The 15,604-nt window shown below is 36.9% G+C and overlaps 1 protein-coding gene across 1 annotated transcript in view; it reads right to left on the minus strand.

Annotated features, from left to right (window-relative positions):
* Positions 1 to 1,780: 1,780 nt before the first annotated feature.
* Positions 1,781 to 15,604, minus strand: part of POLQ (DNA polymerase theta) — a 124,392-nt gene continuing 110,568 nt past the window's right edge. The window contains exons 28-30 of the mRNA XM_078066510.1: positions 4,370 to 4,523; positions 3,208 to 3,323; positions 1,781 to 2,761 (exon numbers count right to left, since the gene is read on the minus strand). Coding sequence (XP_077922636.1) covers positions 2,648 to 2,761; positions 3,208 to 3,323; positions 4,370 to 4,523 — 384 coding nt within the window. The 3' untranslated portion in view covers positions 1,781 to 2,647. The remainder of the gene's footprint in view (positions 2,762 to 3,207; positions 3,324 to 4,369; positions 4,524 to 15,604) is intronic.

The following is a 15,604-nucleotide window of genomic DNA, read 5'->3' on the forward strand; positions in this document are numbered from 1 at the left end:
TAAAAAAGAGGAAATTCTACCATTTGAGACAATATGGATGGACCTTGAGGGCAATATGCTAAGTGAAATAAGTCTGACAGAGAAAGCCAAATATTTTATGATCTCACTTGTATGTGGAATCTTTAAAAAACAAACTCATAGAAAAAGATATCAGATATGTGGTTACCAGAGGCAGAAGGTAGGGGAAGGGGAGAACTAGAGGAAGATGGTCAAGAGGTACAGACCTCCAGTTACAAGACAACTAAGCACTGGGGATGTGAAGTACAACATGATGACTATAGCTAAAACTACTGGATTGTATATTTGAAAGTTGCCAAGAGAATAAATTCTAAAAGTTCTCATCAAAAGGAAAAAACCTTTTCTTTTTTTTTTGGTATCCAAATGAGGTGATGGATGTTAACTTATTTTGATAATCATTTCACAATATATGTAAGTCATTATGCTGTACACCTTTAAACTTACACAGTTCTATGTATCAATTATATCTCAATAAAATGGAAAACAAACAAACAACACTGATTATTATCTTACAGTTTTGGTGGTCAGCAGTCTGATATAGTCTTATTGGGGTGAAAACAAGGTGTTGGCAGGGCTGCGTCCTTTCTGGAGGTTGTAAGGGAGAATCCACTTCTATTCCATTGCCTTTTCCAGCTTCCAGAGACTGCCTGCATTCCTTGGCTGATGGCCCCTTCCTCCATCTTTAAAGTCAGCAGTGCAACATCTTCGAATCTCAATCTATTTCCATCTTCACCATCCTCCTCTGATTCTGACCATCTGTCTTCCCCTTATAAGGACCAATGTGTTTATATTGGAACCTAGGTAATTTTCCCATTTCAAGATCTCTACCTTAATGACCTCAGCAATGTCCCTTTTAACATTTACTATAACATGGTCGCAGGTTTGGGAGATTAGAATGGGGATGGGGGGGGCATTATTCTGTTTACCACAGTGCTCATTAGTATTTACATAATGATTTGTGGACTGAAGAACTACCAGTAAAGTCTGAACTTGATGCAATTACTCAGTTAATATACCCTGGGAACTGAAATTTCAATTGTGTGATTAGGGGCACTAGTGTTATTTAAGAAAACCATGGTAACTGGAATTTGTGCCTAACTGAACCATGCATAGCAAGGGCTGCCTGTTTGTTTTAAATCCAGCTCGTAGTGGGTGGGTAAGTCGAAAGGATGAGAGGATGCATGGGACTACACATCCAGAGCCACTGCTGCAGAAAATCAGGTGGAAATGACCTATGTGTCTGCACTTATGTTTAGAGAAAACTCACAAGTAAACAGAATGAGCCTTCTCTTGTGCTGGATCTCTAGGCCACCTGAATACTGACAGCACTACAGCTTTTCTCTCTGAGAAACATGGTACGGGTGAATATGGAAAAAACTCAAGAAATAATGATATAACTTCCCTCTCATCTGTGCCATCTTTTGCCCACTCCCTCTCACCCCCCAAAAAACATGTCTGAGGATTTCGTGCACTAATATGCAACTACTAATAGTGTATTACACTTTGTTTATAAAGTGACTGTCTTTTTAAACATTTCTGGTTAATAAACATAAAAGAACTCTTCTGATAACTGATTAAGAATATAAGAAACATTTCCTATGTGCATAGACATTGTTGAACCAACTCAACAATGCAAACCCTAGAATAAATAACTAGGAACACATATTTCTGATACTCTTAGATGAAACACAATTTAAAAAACTGAACTGCTGATATAAAGTTTCTCATAAATTCATTTTATTTCAACAGCAAAAAAGTCAGTAATACACCTTTGACTGGAATTATAAAATATTATCTCTTTAGCGTGGGTATTCCCACCATGCCACAAACACAGAAAGGGGCACTAAGAGATGGACACGGGAGTGTCTTCCTTCTTTGGCATTATCATATTAAACTGCAGCATAAACATCTGATCTTACAGAACAGGATACCTCATGAAGAGGTGTAGCTTATTTTATAATACCTCAGTATTGCAAATACATTCACTGTATGAATTGAGGAGGGAAAAGGAGAAGAAACACCATTTCATGAAAATCCATTCTTAGATGACATCCATAATAAGTCTACCACTTTACAGAATTCAGAATTTATTAGCCAGTGCTGCTTACAAAGACTACTCCAGTAGTCTTAAATTGATACTGGAGAAAAAAATCACACACAATGCCTAACCGTGGTAGTGTATGAGAAACCAAAGCTTTATCTGCCCATGGCTCCTGCTGGGGTCTGCATCACAAGAGTCCAAATCCTGGACAGGGCTGGAAATGCCCCTGAGCCAGCAGTTCCACGGTCTTCATGCTTCAGACAGATGAGACCCAAAGTGCTAAGTGCATACTTCAATCACATGTTCTGAACATGTTTAGAGCCATAAAGAGCTGTAAAAGGCGATTTCATACATACTCTTTGAGAGTGAATATAATCACTAAACTTGATATTTTGTCTCAAAAAGAGTTTCTTTACACTACAAAGAATAAAGTCTGGATATACAGTTTGAAACTCTCACTAACATTACTATTCCACATCCATCAAGACTTGAGAGCTGGTCTTCCTGAAATACGTGAAAGGGTAATCTCTCTTCCATGTGGTTGTACCTACACCAGGCTTCCCCACAAGGACTTAGTCAGCCGTACAATTACACATCAAAGTCCTTCAGCTCTCCCCAGCTCGCACCTATTTTCACTTTCACTTTCAGTTTCACAGAAAGTTCTATGGCACTTTCCATTTCATTCTTAACAATCTGAGCTACCTGCAAAAAAAAAAAAAAAAAAGAGGTTAACAAACTCTCTTCTGAATCAAAGAATGGTTCCCAACCCACCCACTGAGGTGATAAGCCAGACTGGATCTCTTCACCTCATGGTGCTTAAAACTCAAAATTCGAAAAGAGTCAGGCATCCCAAACTGGTCTGCACTGATGAGCAGGAGCTCTGCCAGTTTCAGTGAGAATGCTCAGTTTTTAAACCCTCAGGGCAAGACTCTCATCTAACTTCTCCCAAACAAAAACAGCCCTGCATCAAAAGTTTCTTTAAAAATGAGTATGAAACTGAACACTCTTAGCTCTTTCTCTACCCTTATGGACTCAACATTTGTATAGCCATCTGGGAATGGGAAAGGGTTCCAGAAATCTCATACATCTTAACTTGACCTACAGCATCTTAGCGTTCTATGAAATGGACACAAACACTGCAAAAATACCTGAACAACATCCTCTTCTGCCACTTCATATAAGAGCTCATCATGGAGTTGAAGGATGAAGAAGCCTCCTCTGATTGGGGAGAACATCCCTTGCAGTTTTCTCTTTGGTAACAATCCTACCCCATGAAAGAAGTAGGAAAACTGATCAGCATATCACCGTGCCATAGAAGAATAGTATTTTTAGGGATTTTGAGAAACTCTGGGGAATTTTAATTAAGAGATTAAAACACATAAGATTTAGAACTATTAGGAAAATATCTACTTGCTGACTTCCCACCTATCAGGTAAACTCAAAACTCTACCAACTTCCTCCCAGAAAGGAGGAATGTAACAAAGAAGTCAGTAAATGGAGTTTGAAGAACTCTGCTCCAAAAGACGTCTACCTTATTTCTTATAAGCAACCAACATCTTCACTTTCCATGGCACCCTCACTACCAACTTCTCTGTGTAATAGCACCAGAGTAGTATGGGGCCTGATCCCTGCCCCAGGAGAGTGAGCTGGTATTGTCGTTAGGCAGTGTTTATAAGTCAAATTACTTTCATAATAACACTCAGAGGTGATTTTCCTTTTTCAGTCTCATTCTCTCCAAAGTGCACAGCAAAGTAACCAACTATCCTGAGTTAGCACTAAAAGTCCCATATCCTGGGAATCCCATCAGTCCCCCACAAACTGGGACATTTATCACCAAAGACTGTATAAGAGGGTTTTCCAGAGGTTACAGGACAGGTGAGATTGCAACAAACTGGATGCAGAAATATATAAGAGAATCCAAATATCTTTTCTTAAGTCATACATTAAAGAGACTTGCAGAAATGTAAACTAAAACCACTCATCACCAATTTTTTCTTGTTCTAAAAGATGTAGTTGTTTTTAAGAAAATATGTTACTTTGCTGACATACTGTGAGTTTATTATTATTTTCAGATGTTAATACATGTTTTTGAATTCCCTGTTTAAATTTCTAATATGGTAAATATTAGTATATATAACCCACATAAACAAAAGTTCTTTGGGACCCTTAGTAATTCTGAGAATGTAAAGACATCATGAGACCAAAACGTTTGAAAACTGCTGAGAAATAATATATAAAATGCTTCCCTTTTTCTTTTCTGATACAATTAATCTCACTACATTATAGCAGGGTCCTCATTTATGAACAAACCTGTTCTGTCACTTTGGAGCATACTCTCCCGATGACCATGGGACTTGAAGGTTGAGTGGAAGGTCTCTAATTGCTTCTGAATGTTAACTGTGGCTATTTTGACAATATCAGCTGCCGAACCTTGGACTGTTGTGTTGATGGCCTGACGCTCAGCCTTCGAAAAACAATAACAAGGGCTCCATCAGATACACCTACATGGTTTCATACCTGCTTTTAGTGTCCACAGATCAGTGCTCACATCTGTAACCAGACTGGAAATCTGGACCAAGATGTGACCCAGGACATCAACTATTAAGCTGTATCCTAAGAATAACAATTAGAATGATCCAGGGCTCTAGATTCTGGGCCATCATCCACATGAGAACAGTCTAAATAGAAGAAGGTCAGATTGCTTCAGTTTAGAAATCTTCAACATCCTGGAATCAAAAACTACATTACACTTAAAATGTATTTAGTAGCTCAAAATTATTTCATAAACATATATCATCAATGTTCTAGTTGTTCTAAACTTCACTCTAAAAGAGCTATTCCTTAAAATACAATTCCTTTTAATCCTAAATAGATATAAGTAGAATATCATTCTTTGTGATGTGAGATAGAATGTTCCAAGCATATTCTCCCTATCAGTGGCTTCTGGTCTTATGTAGAGTTTGGCCCCAGAGCATCTGGAGCCCTCTGGTACGAATCAGAGCTTTTTTATGGGCTGCTGGGGCCAATCACTAGCTGCTAGTAAAAATGCAGACCCTAGATTCCTAGGTATTAAGTTAGCACTTCCCCGAAACTACTGCTGCCATGAACTTCTTGGCAGGCAACCATAGCTGCTAAAAGTGATCATCCTAAAGCAGCAAGGATGGGCATCTGGGTTAACATTCAAGGTATAACCTATCCATGAATACCATATCTACTGTCCCAAAAGGTCTCAGAAAATGGGAAGGGTCTGCACACTGGAAGGATCTATGTAACTTGAGCCTAGTTCCATGTCACCTGGGCTACAACCAACTCCTAGTATAGTAAATACTTCTTAAAGAGATAGACTTTCCTTTTTTTTTTTTTTATTGTTTTGTCAGATGCTGATGAATCCACTCTAAACTCATTCAGTTGTCACTGTTTAAAGAGTGACTGAATTTCAGAGTTCTACCAACTCCTCTCCTTGAAACCATAGGCCTCTTTGTAGTGGACTGTGTTATTGTTGCTCTTACTTGCTGCCCCACCCACTGCCACGTGATTTCAAGTGTTACTCACCCGAAAAGATTGACCTTGACTTGCTTTGGTGAGTGAAATGTGAATAAAATTGACATACAGCCCCATCTACGGCATTTTAAGAGCTATCCAACATTGTCACACATACAAAAAAGCTTATCCCAGACAGAGACTTTTCTTTCCTTCTGAATTCCAGAATGAAGAAAATAAGGAACAGAGCCACAGTCAACCCAGAGCCAAACTCTAACATGAATTAAAAATAAAGTTTCTTATTATAAGCCATTGAAATTTTGGGATGTTTTTTACTGTGACATAAGCAAGCATAAAAATAAAACTAAGATATATACTTAACCTTCATCATATTGTATTTCCCTGATTCTCTTCCAAAATAAAAAAACTTGGCAGTCTTTGGGCTTCGTGTCTTACAACCTCTGTCCCTTAATGACCAGGGCTTTGGCCTTTGCTTTTTTCTTTCTTTCCTTCCTTTCCTTTCCTTCCTTCTTTTTTTTTTAGGGCTTTTTCATGTACATAAAAAACATAGGTTTCTGGTAATGGGAGATTAGGCCATTAGGACCAACCCTCCGACTGATAACAATGGGAAAAGCTGGATAGAGAATGAATCAGATGGTTTGAATCAGATGGTTAAAAAGGAAATGGGAAATTATAGAACCTAGAGAGCTACGAGAGAAAGAAAACCAAGGAGGTGAACCTGGCATTAGAGGCCACATTTCTCCCAAAGAAATCAATAGATTCCAGAAGATGCAGCTGAGAGAACCTCTGAGCAGAGCTTGATGGTTTTGAGGGGTCTGGGGAACAAACAGGGGGGCAAGAAGTAGAAGGAGCACTAGTAAACCATCAAGTTGCCACCCCAAAACTAACACCCTAGGAAAAAAGATAAATTAGAAATAGTCTGGTCGTAACATCTTTGCTTTGAATCATTTCTATTCCTGAAATTGGATCAAAGTCATCCTAGATTGTTGGTCATTCTAGTCTCCTGCCAAAAGCAAATGTAAATCTTCTGAACAAAGGTAACATTATCATACAAGCTTCAAATTATACCCACAATCATTCATAAACAACATGTGACACTCAATAAAAAATTACCAGGACAGCAAAGAGTTGAGACAATATATACTGTTTTTGTAGAAAACTAAGAAAAACAAAGGACAATAGGAAAAGACTACAGGGATACAAGTTTGAGATTTATTAGACTATAAACTCTGATCAAATTTATTAGACTGTAAAATAAAGTTTAATATATTCAAGAATATAAAAGACAAAATTGAATATTTCAGCAGAGGACCAAATAGCCATAAAATAAGAGCAAAATGGAAACTCAAGAACTGAAAAATAAAAATAACTTATTACAGCTTTGAAGTATATCTTGAAATCTGGGACTGTGATACCTCCAGCTTGGTTCTTCTTTTTTTCAAGATTGTTTTAGCTATTCGGGGTCTTTTGTGGTTCCAAACAAATTTTAGGATATTTATTCTAGTTCTGTGAAAAATGCTGTTGGTATTTTGATAGGGATTGCATTAATCTGTAGATTGCTTTGAGTAGTATGGACATTTTAACATTTGTTCTTGTAATCATGAGAATGGAATATCTTTCCATTGTAATCATGAGAATGGAATATCTTTCAATTTCTTTCATCAACATTTTATAGTTTTCAAAGTACAGGTATTTCACCTCCTTGGTTTAGTTTATTTTTAGGTATTTTATTATTCTTGGTGCAGTTGTAAATGGGATCATTTTCTTAATTTCTCTTTGTGCTACTTTATTATTAGTGTATAAAAATGCAACAGATTTCTGTATATTAGTTTTGTATCTTGTCACCTCACTGAATTCATTTATCAGTTCTAGTAGTTTTTTTGGTGGGGTCTTACAGTTTTCTATATATAGTATCATGTCATCTGCAAGTAGTGAAAGTTTTACATTTTTCTTACCAATTTGGATGCCTTTTATTTCTTTTTCTTGTCTGATTGCTGTGGCTAGGACTTCCAGTACTATGTTGAATAAAAGTGGTAAGAGTGGACATCCTTGTCTTGTTCCTGATCTTAGAGGAAAATCTCTCAGTTTTTCACCATTGAGTATGATGCTAGCTGTGGGTTTTTTCACATATGGCCTTTATTATGTTCAGGTATGTTCCCTCTAAACCCACTTTGTTTAGAGTGGTTTTTGTTTTTTTTTTTGAATGGACGTTGTATTTTGTCAAAAAGACAAGAAATAATGTTGCTAAGGATGTGGACAAAAAGGAACCCTCATGCACTATTGGTGAGACTGCAAACTGGTGCAGCCACTGTGGAAAACAGTATGGAGATTCCTCAAAAAAATAAAAAATAGAATTACCATATGATCCAGTAATTCCACTACTGGGTATTTACCCAGTGAAAACAAAAACACTAATTCGAAAAGATATATGCACCCCTATGTTTAGGCAGCATTATTTACAATAGCCAACATATGGAAGCAATCCAACTGTCCATCCACAGATGAATGCATAAAGAACATGTGGTGTATTTATACAATGGAACATCACTCAACCATAAGAAAAGAATGAAATCTTGCCATTTGCAACAACATGGATGGACCTAGAGGGCATAATGCAAAATGAAATAAGTCAATCAGAGAAAGATAAATTCTATATGATTTCATTCATATGTAGAACTTAAGAAACAAATGAGTAAAGGAAAAAAAAGAACAAACTGGTGTTTGCCAGCCAGAGGGAAGGAGGGTGGGGGAATGAAATAAAAGGAATTAAGAGTACACTTATCTTGCTGAGCACTGAGAAATGTATAGAATTGTTGAATCATTATATTGTACACCTGAAACTAATATAACACTGTATATTAATTATACTCCAATTAAAAAAAGCATCACTTTGTGCCAGGAAAAAAATAGAACTTAAAGCACTTAAACAGTACCTTCTTTGTAGTTTGGTGTGTGTGTACAGTAGGGGATAGTATTGATATGGAGGGAACATAAAGAAACCTTCTGGAGTTCTGGAAAAGTTCTATATCATTTAGAACATAAAAGCTCAACAGTTGGGTTCAATAGCAAATTGAAGAGCAAAATCAGTAAACTGAAAGATATGTTAGAAGAAAGTATCCAGGGGGCATCTAGGTGGCTCAGTGGGTTAAGCATCTGCCTTTGGCTCAGGTCATGATCTCAGGGTCCTGGGATCAAGCCACGTGTCAGGCTCCCTGTTCAGCAGGGAGTCCGCTTCTCTCTCTTCCTCTGTCCCTAATGCTGGCTCTCTCTCTCTCAAATAAATAAATAAAATCTTTAAAAATAAAAAAAAATAAAAAGAAGAAAATATCCAGAATTAAGCAGGATGAAATATAAATGTGGAAAATAGCAAACAGAGGATATTAAACATGAGGATTTTTTTTAAAAAGGTTTAAAAATTTTATAATAGGACTCCCAGAGAGGAGAGAATGCAATGAAGCAATAATTAAAGAAGAAATGACTAAGAATTTTCCAAAATCAACAAAAGATATCAAGCCACAGATTGAAAAAGTCCTAACACCCTTAAAGGATCAATTAAACATGCATATTCACAGAGAGGCACATAAATTGAAAACACATACATACTTAGGCATATCACAGAAAATCTGCTGGAAATGAGACAGAAAGAAAAATACTGTATGGAAAGCAACCTAGAGAAGAAAGGCAGATTACATGCAAAGAAGGGACAGTTAGACTAGGGGTGGGCAAACTACAGCCTTCAGGCCAAATCTAGGCTAGCTGCTGTTTCTGTAAATAAGGTTTTATTGGAACACAATCACACTCACTCATTTATGTATTGTCTATGACCGTGTTTGCACCACAAGAACAGAATTTAGCAGGTATGACAGAGACTCTATGCCCTACATGCAAATATACAAGTGAGCTTACTTTATCGGACACAGGCACTATTAAAAACCTAAAGGGGATTTTATTATCATCATGTTGCCTGTGAAGACCTTGTTTTTATAGACTGCCCCTGTAAATTTCTGTTCTATATCACTCTTGGGGTCTTTCTCCTTTTATAGAACCCCCCATAATATTTCTTGCAGGGCCGGCTTAGTGGTCACATATTCTTTCAGTTTCTGCCAGTCCTGGAAGCTCTGCATCTCTCCATCCATTCAAAATGACAGCCTTGCCAGATAAAGTATTCTTGGCTGCATGTTCTTCTCATTTAGTACCCTGACTATGTCTTGCCAGGCCTTTCTGGCTTGCTAGGTCTCTGTGGATAGGTCTGACATTATTCTGATGTTCCTGCCTCTGTATGTAAGGAATCTCTTCCCCCTAACCGCCCTTAAGATGGTTTCCTTGGTTCTAAGATTTGCGAGTTTTACTATTACATGCCAGGGTGTTGGCCTGTTTTCCTTGATCTTGGGAGGGGTCCTCTCTGCCTCTAGGACACTAATGTTTGTTTCATTCCCCAGATTAGGGAAGTTCTCAGCCACAATTTGCTCAAATATATCTTCTAGTCCTCTCTCTCTTCCCACCCCCCTCAGGGATCCCAATAATTCTGATATTGGAACTCTTCATGGTGTCACTTATTTCTCTGATTCTACTTTCATGGATTTTGAGTTGTTTTTCCCTGGCCTCCTCTTTTCCCTTCTTGTCTATTAATTGGTCTTCTAGATCACTAAATCGTTCTTCTGCCTCACTTACCCTAGCTGTTAGATTATCTAGATTAGATTGGATCTCATTGATAGCATTTTTAAGTTCTACCAATTCAGCTTTCATCCTGGAAGAATAAACATTATTAAAATGTCTATGCTACCCAGAGCCATCTATACCTTCAATGCCATCCCAGTCAAAATTCCAATGACATTTTTCAAAGTGCTGGAACAAACAATCCTAAAATTTGTATGGAATCAGAAAAGACACCGAATCACCAAGGAAATGTTGAAAAAGAAAAACAAAGCTGGGGCATCACTTTGCCCGATTTCAAGCTATATTACAAAGCAGTGATCACCAAGACACCATGGTACTGGCACAAAAACAGACATATAGACAAATGGAACAGAATAGAGAACCCAGATATGGACCCTCAACTCTGTGGTCAAATAATCTTCAACAAAGCAGGAAAAAATATACAATGGAAAAAAGGCAGTCTCTTCAATAAATGGTGCTGGGAAAATTGGACAGCCACATGCAGAAGAATGAAACTCGACCATTCGCTAACACCATACCCAAAGATAAACTCAAAATGGATGAAAGACCTCAATGTGAGACAGGAATCCATCAAAATCCTAGAGGAGAACATAGGCAGTAACCTCTTCGACATTGGCCACAGCAACTTCTTCAAGATACCTCTCCAAAGGCTAGTGAAACAAAAGCAAAAATGAACTTTTGGGACTTCATCAAGATAAAAAGCTTTTGCACAGCAACGGAAACAGTCAACAAAACAAAGAGGCAACCCACAGAATGGGAGAAGATATTTGCAAATGACACTTGGCTGATATCCAAGATCTATAAAGAACTTTTCATACTCAACACCCAAAAAACAAATAATCAAGTCAAAAAGTGGGCAGAAGACATGAACAGACACTTCTCCAAATTAGACATACAAATGACTAACAGACACATGAAAATATGTTCATCATCATTAGCCATCAGGGAAATACAAATCAAAACCACATTGAGATACCACCTTATACCAGTTAGAATGGCAAAAATTGACAAGGCAAGAAACAACAAATGTTGGAGAGGTTGTGGAGAAAGGGGAACCCTCTTACACTGTTGGTGGGAATGCAAGTTGGTATAGTCACTTTGGAAAACAGTGTGGAGGTGCCTCAAAAAATTAAAAATAGAGCTACCCTATGATCCAGCAATTGCACTCCCGGATATTTACCCCAAAGATACAGATGTAGTGAAAAGAAGGGCCATATGCACCCCAATGTTCATAGCAGCAATGTCCGCAATAGCCAAACTGTGGAAAGAGCCGAGATGCCCTTCAACAGATGAATGGATAAAGAAGATGTGGTCCATACATACAATGGAATATTACTCAGCCATCAGAAAGGATGAATACCCAACTTTTACATCAACATGGATGGGACTGGAGGAGATTATTCTAAGTGAAATAAGTCAAGCAGAGGAAGTCAATTACCATATGGTTTCACTTATTTGTGGAACATAAGGAATAGCATGGAGGACATTAGGAGAAGGAAGGGAAAAATGAAGGGGAATCAGAGGGAGAGATGAACCATGAGAGGCTATGGACTCTGAGAAACAGACTAAGGGTTTTAGAGGGGACGGGGGTGGGGAGATGGGTTAGCCCAGTGATGGGTATTAAGGAGGGCACGTCCTGCATGGAGCACTGGGTGTTATACGAAAACAATGAATCGTGGATCACTACTTCAAAAACTAATGATGTATTGTATGGTGACTAACATAACATAATAAAAAAAATTTTTAAAAATCATATTAAAAAAACCTATAAGGGGAGTTCTACTTAGTAATAAATGTTTAAAATTTCCCTATGAGATCAGAAAAGAGGCAAAGATGCTCACTATCACTACTTATATTGAACAATGCCCTAGCTGGTAAGTCAAGGAAAAGTAATAAAAGGAATAAAGTTTGGAAAGGTAGTTATAAAACTACTTTACAGATGATAATTGTGAAGATAGAATATCTAGAAGTATCTACAGATAAATTTTTGGGATTAGTAAGTAATATTTGCAAGGCTTCTAGACAAAAGAAAAATAAAAACAATTACATTTCTACGTGCCAGCAGCAAAGGGTTAGAAAATGTAAAAGAAGGAAAAGAATAAAAAAAGATACCATTTGCAACAGCATCAAAATTTTTCAAATACCTAGCTATAAATCTAATAAAAAACATATATGATCTCTTCCCCAAAATTATACATTAAGAGAATTTAAGAACTACAGACCTAAATAAATGGACAGATACATCATGTTCATGGATTGGAAAACTCAAGTGTATAAATATGTCCATTAATCCCATCTTGATCTATGAATTCAAGGCAATCTCAAAAAAATCCCAACAGGATTTTGTGTTTGTGTAGAAACTCACAAGCTGCTTCTACAACTTATACGGAAATGCAAAGAACCAAGAATAGGGAAATATTCTTGAAAAACAAACAAAAGAACAAGGTAAGAAGACTTACTTTACCATATATCAAGACATCTTACAAAGCTGCATCACGAAGGCAGTGTGGCACTGTCTAAAGGATGAACAAATACAACAGACAAAAATAATGTGCCCAAAAACAGACACATCCATATTTGGAAATATAATTTGTGGCAAAGGTTGCACTGAAAAGTAGAGGCGGGAAAGCTCAGTCTTTTCAATAGTTAGGGACAATTGTATATCCTTGAGTGGGGAGGTGGAAAGACCTTGACTCTCAGTCTCTCAAAATACATAAAAACCAATTCCTGGTTGATTGTAGATATAAATGTATATGGCAAAACAAAAAGCTACTAGAGAATATTTTCTTGACATTGGGGTAGAGAAAACTTTGTTAAACAGATCAAGGAAAATACTACAATAATACAAAAGACTGATAAATCCACATAAGCAAAGGGCTCATATCTGGAATATATAAAGGACTCTCATAAATCAGTTAAAAAACAGACAACTCAAAAAAAAAAAAAAAAAAGACAAAAGATTTAAATAGACCCTCCACAAAAGAAGATATCCAAATGGTCCATAAACAAAAAAGGAGCTCAACATCACTAGTCATCAGGGAAAGGCAAATTAAAATCACAGTGAGGTTACCAGAATGGCTACAATTAAAAGGACCAATGATATCAAGCAATGGCAAGAATGTAGATAAACAGAGCTGATGGCAATGTTAACTGGGATAACCACTCTGTAAAACTATTAGGCAGTATATACTAAAGGTATAAATGTGCTTATTCTATGACTCACCAATTCCACTCTAAAGGTAATGAAGTTGGATGCATATGTTCACCAAAAGACACATACAAGAATGTTCATAGCAGCTTTATTAATGATAGCTAAAAACTGGAAATAGTCAAAATGTCTGCCAACATTAGAACAGATAAATAAATTGTTGGTATGTCCCCACAATGTCAGCTAAATAAAGACATGAACTACAGCTGCACATGACACTAATCAATCTCACAGACCTATATCTGAGTGAAAAAAGTCAGACCCAAGAGTACATATGGTATGATTGCACTTAAATAAAATTCAAGTTCATACAAAACTAACCTATAGTTTTTTATGTGTGCTGGGGTGGGAAGTGGACAGTATTGATTTGGAGGGACTATAAAGAAGCCTTCTAGGTGCTGGAAAAATTCTATATCATGACCGGGATTGTGGTTATATGGGTATACACATGTAAAACTTCCAGCTTTATGCTTAAGATTTGTAGCCTTTATGGCACATGTTATTTCTCAATAAAAATTTTAAGAATAAACCAAATTAATTCCCTCTCCTCATCTAAAGTTACTGATAAGAATGAAAAGGCCAAACACAGTGTGGGAGAGAATATTTTCCAAACATGTAATCAATAATGAGCTCCTACATATAAAAAAAAGACAGGGGGGCCTGGGTGGCTCAGTTGGGTAAGTGTCTACCTTCAGCTCAGGTCATGATCCCGGAGTCCTGGGATAGAGCCCTGCATCCAACTCCCTGCTCGGGAGTCTGCTTCTCCCTCTCCCTCTGCTTCTCCCCCCCACTTGTGCTCTCTCTCTCTCTCTCTCAAATAAATAAACTCTTTAAAAAGAAAAGGACAACAACAAAAGATGAACAAGAAAGCTTGAAAAAGCACTTTCCCAAGAAAAAATAACTAATGGCTATTAAATATTTGTTAAGTTGCTTTACCTCATTAGTATTCAAGGAAATGCAAAAGAAAACTAACAAGATACTACTTTAAACCCACCAGAATAGCTAAAATTATATCATCTTAATAGCAAATGTTGGCAAGGATGCAGAGCAAAGAGAACTTGCACACACTTCTGATAAGAGTGCTACAACCACCATAAGAAACCATTTGTCTTTATCTACTAAAACTGAAGAAGCAGCAATTCTATGACTAGGTCTTTACTGAACATAAATGGAAACATATGTGCACCAAGGACCTTGGACAAGAATTTTCAAACCAGCAAGATTCATAATAACCCCAGACTGGAAACCTAAATGCCCATCAGTGGAAAAATGGATAAACTGTGATATATTCACATAATAGAATACACTATAATATAGTAAAACAGCTACTCCAAATGAAACACGAATGACTTAACTATGCAGTTTTGAGTGAAAGAAGCTAGGCTCAAGAATATATACACATGATGTAGAAAGAGGTCAAAAATACATAAAACTATCGGCTTAGAAATGATGATAGCAATTATTTCTGGGAAGGCTGTACATGGTGATTAGGAACCATCAAGGTACTTTCTATTTGACTTGAGTGGTTACACAGGTGCAGCTCTGTGATAATTTACTGAAATTTACATTTGTTCCCTGTACTTTCCCTATGTATATTTTTCAATACAATAAAGGTTTAAACAAAAAGTCAAACCAAACCAAACCAAACCCAAAAATTAAATCTGCCTATGTTTATTCATAATTCAGAGGGTTGGAATTTTCTTTTTTTCTCAGCAAAAATATAATGAATCAGAACTTTGACTCCTAAGGATTTGGCATGAAAAGTCTTACTCTCACATCTTTAGGTGCAAAATTAATTAATTTTCAAAAACTTACATGGTTCATTTATAATAACTCTATCTGCCATTTTTCATAATGTAAATCCCAAGAAATATAACTCCTGTTACATCAAGTCTAAATTTTTAAGCCTGCCATTAAAAGCCTTCCACTAGCTGGCTCCATCTAACCAGTAGAAAATTATCTACCCCTAAGTGACAACTCATTTAAAGATATGGTAAAAGCCTGATAAATACTTGATATCTGTATATATGGGAGGCTACAGAGTGAAGAAATAACAAAAATCCAACTATTCCTTCATGGTCCCTAAGAGCATTAGTGCTCTGAAGGTTTCTAGCTCCAGACAGAAGTTTAGCAGTATGGGACTGGGTATTTTCAATACA

Source organism: Halichoerus grypus, chromosome 1 (genome assembly GCF_964656455.1).
Source record: "Halichoerus grypus chromosome 1, mHalGry1.hap1.1, whole genome shotgun sequence".
NCBI lineage: Eukaryota > Metazoa > Chordata > Mammalia > Carnivora > Phocidae > Halichoerus > Halichoerus grypus.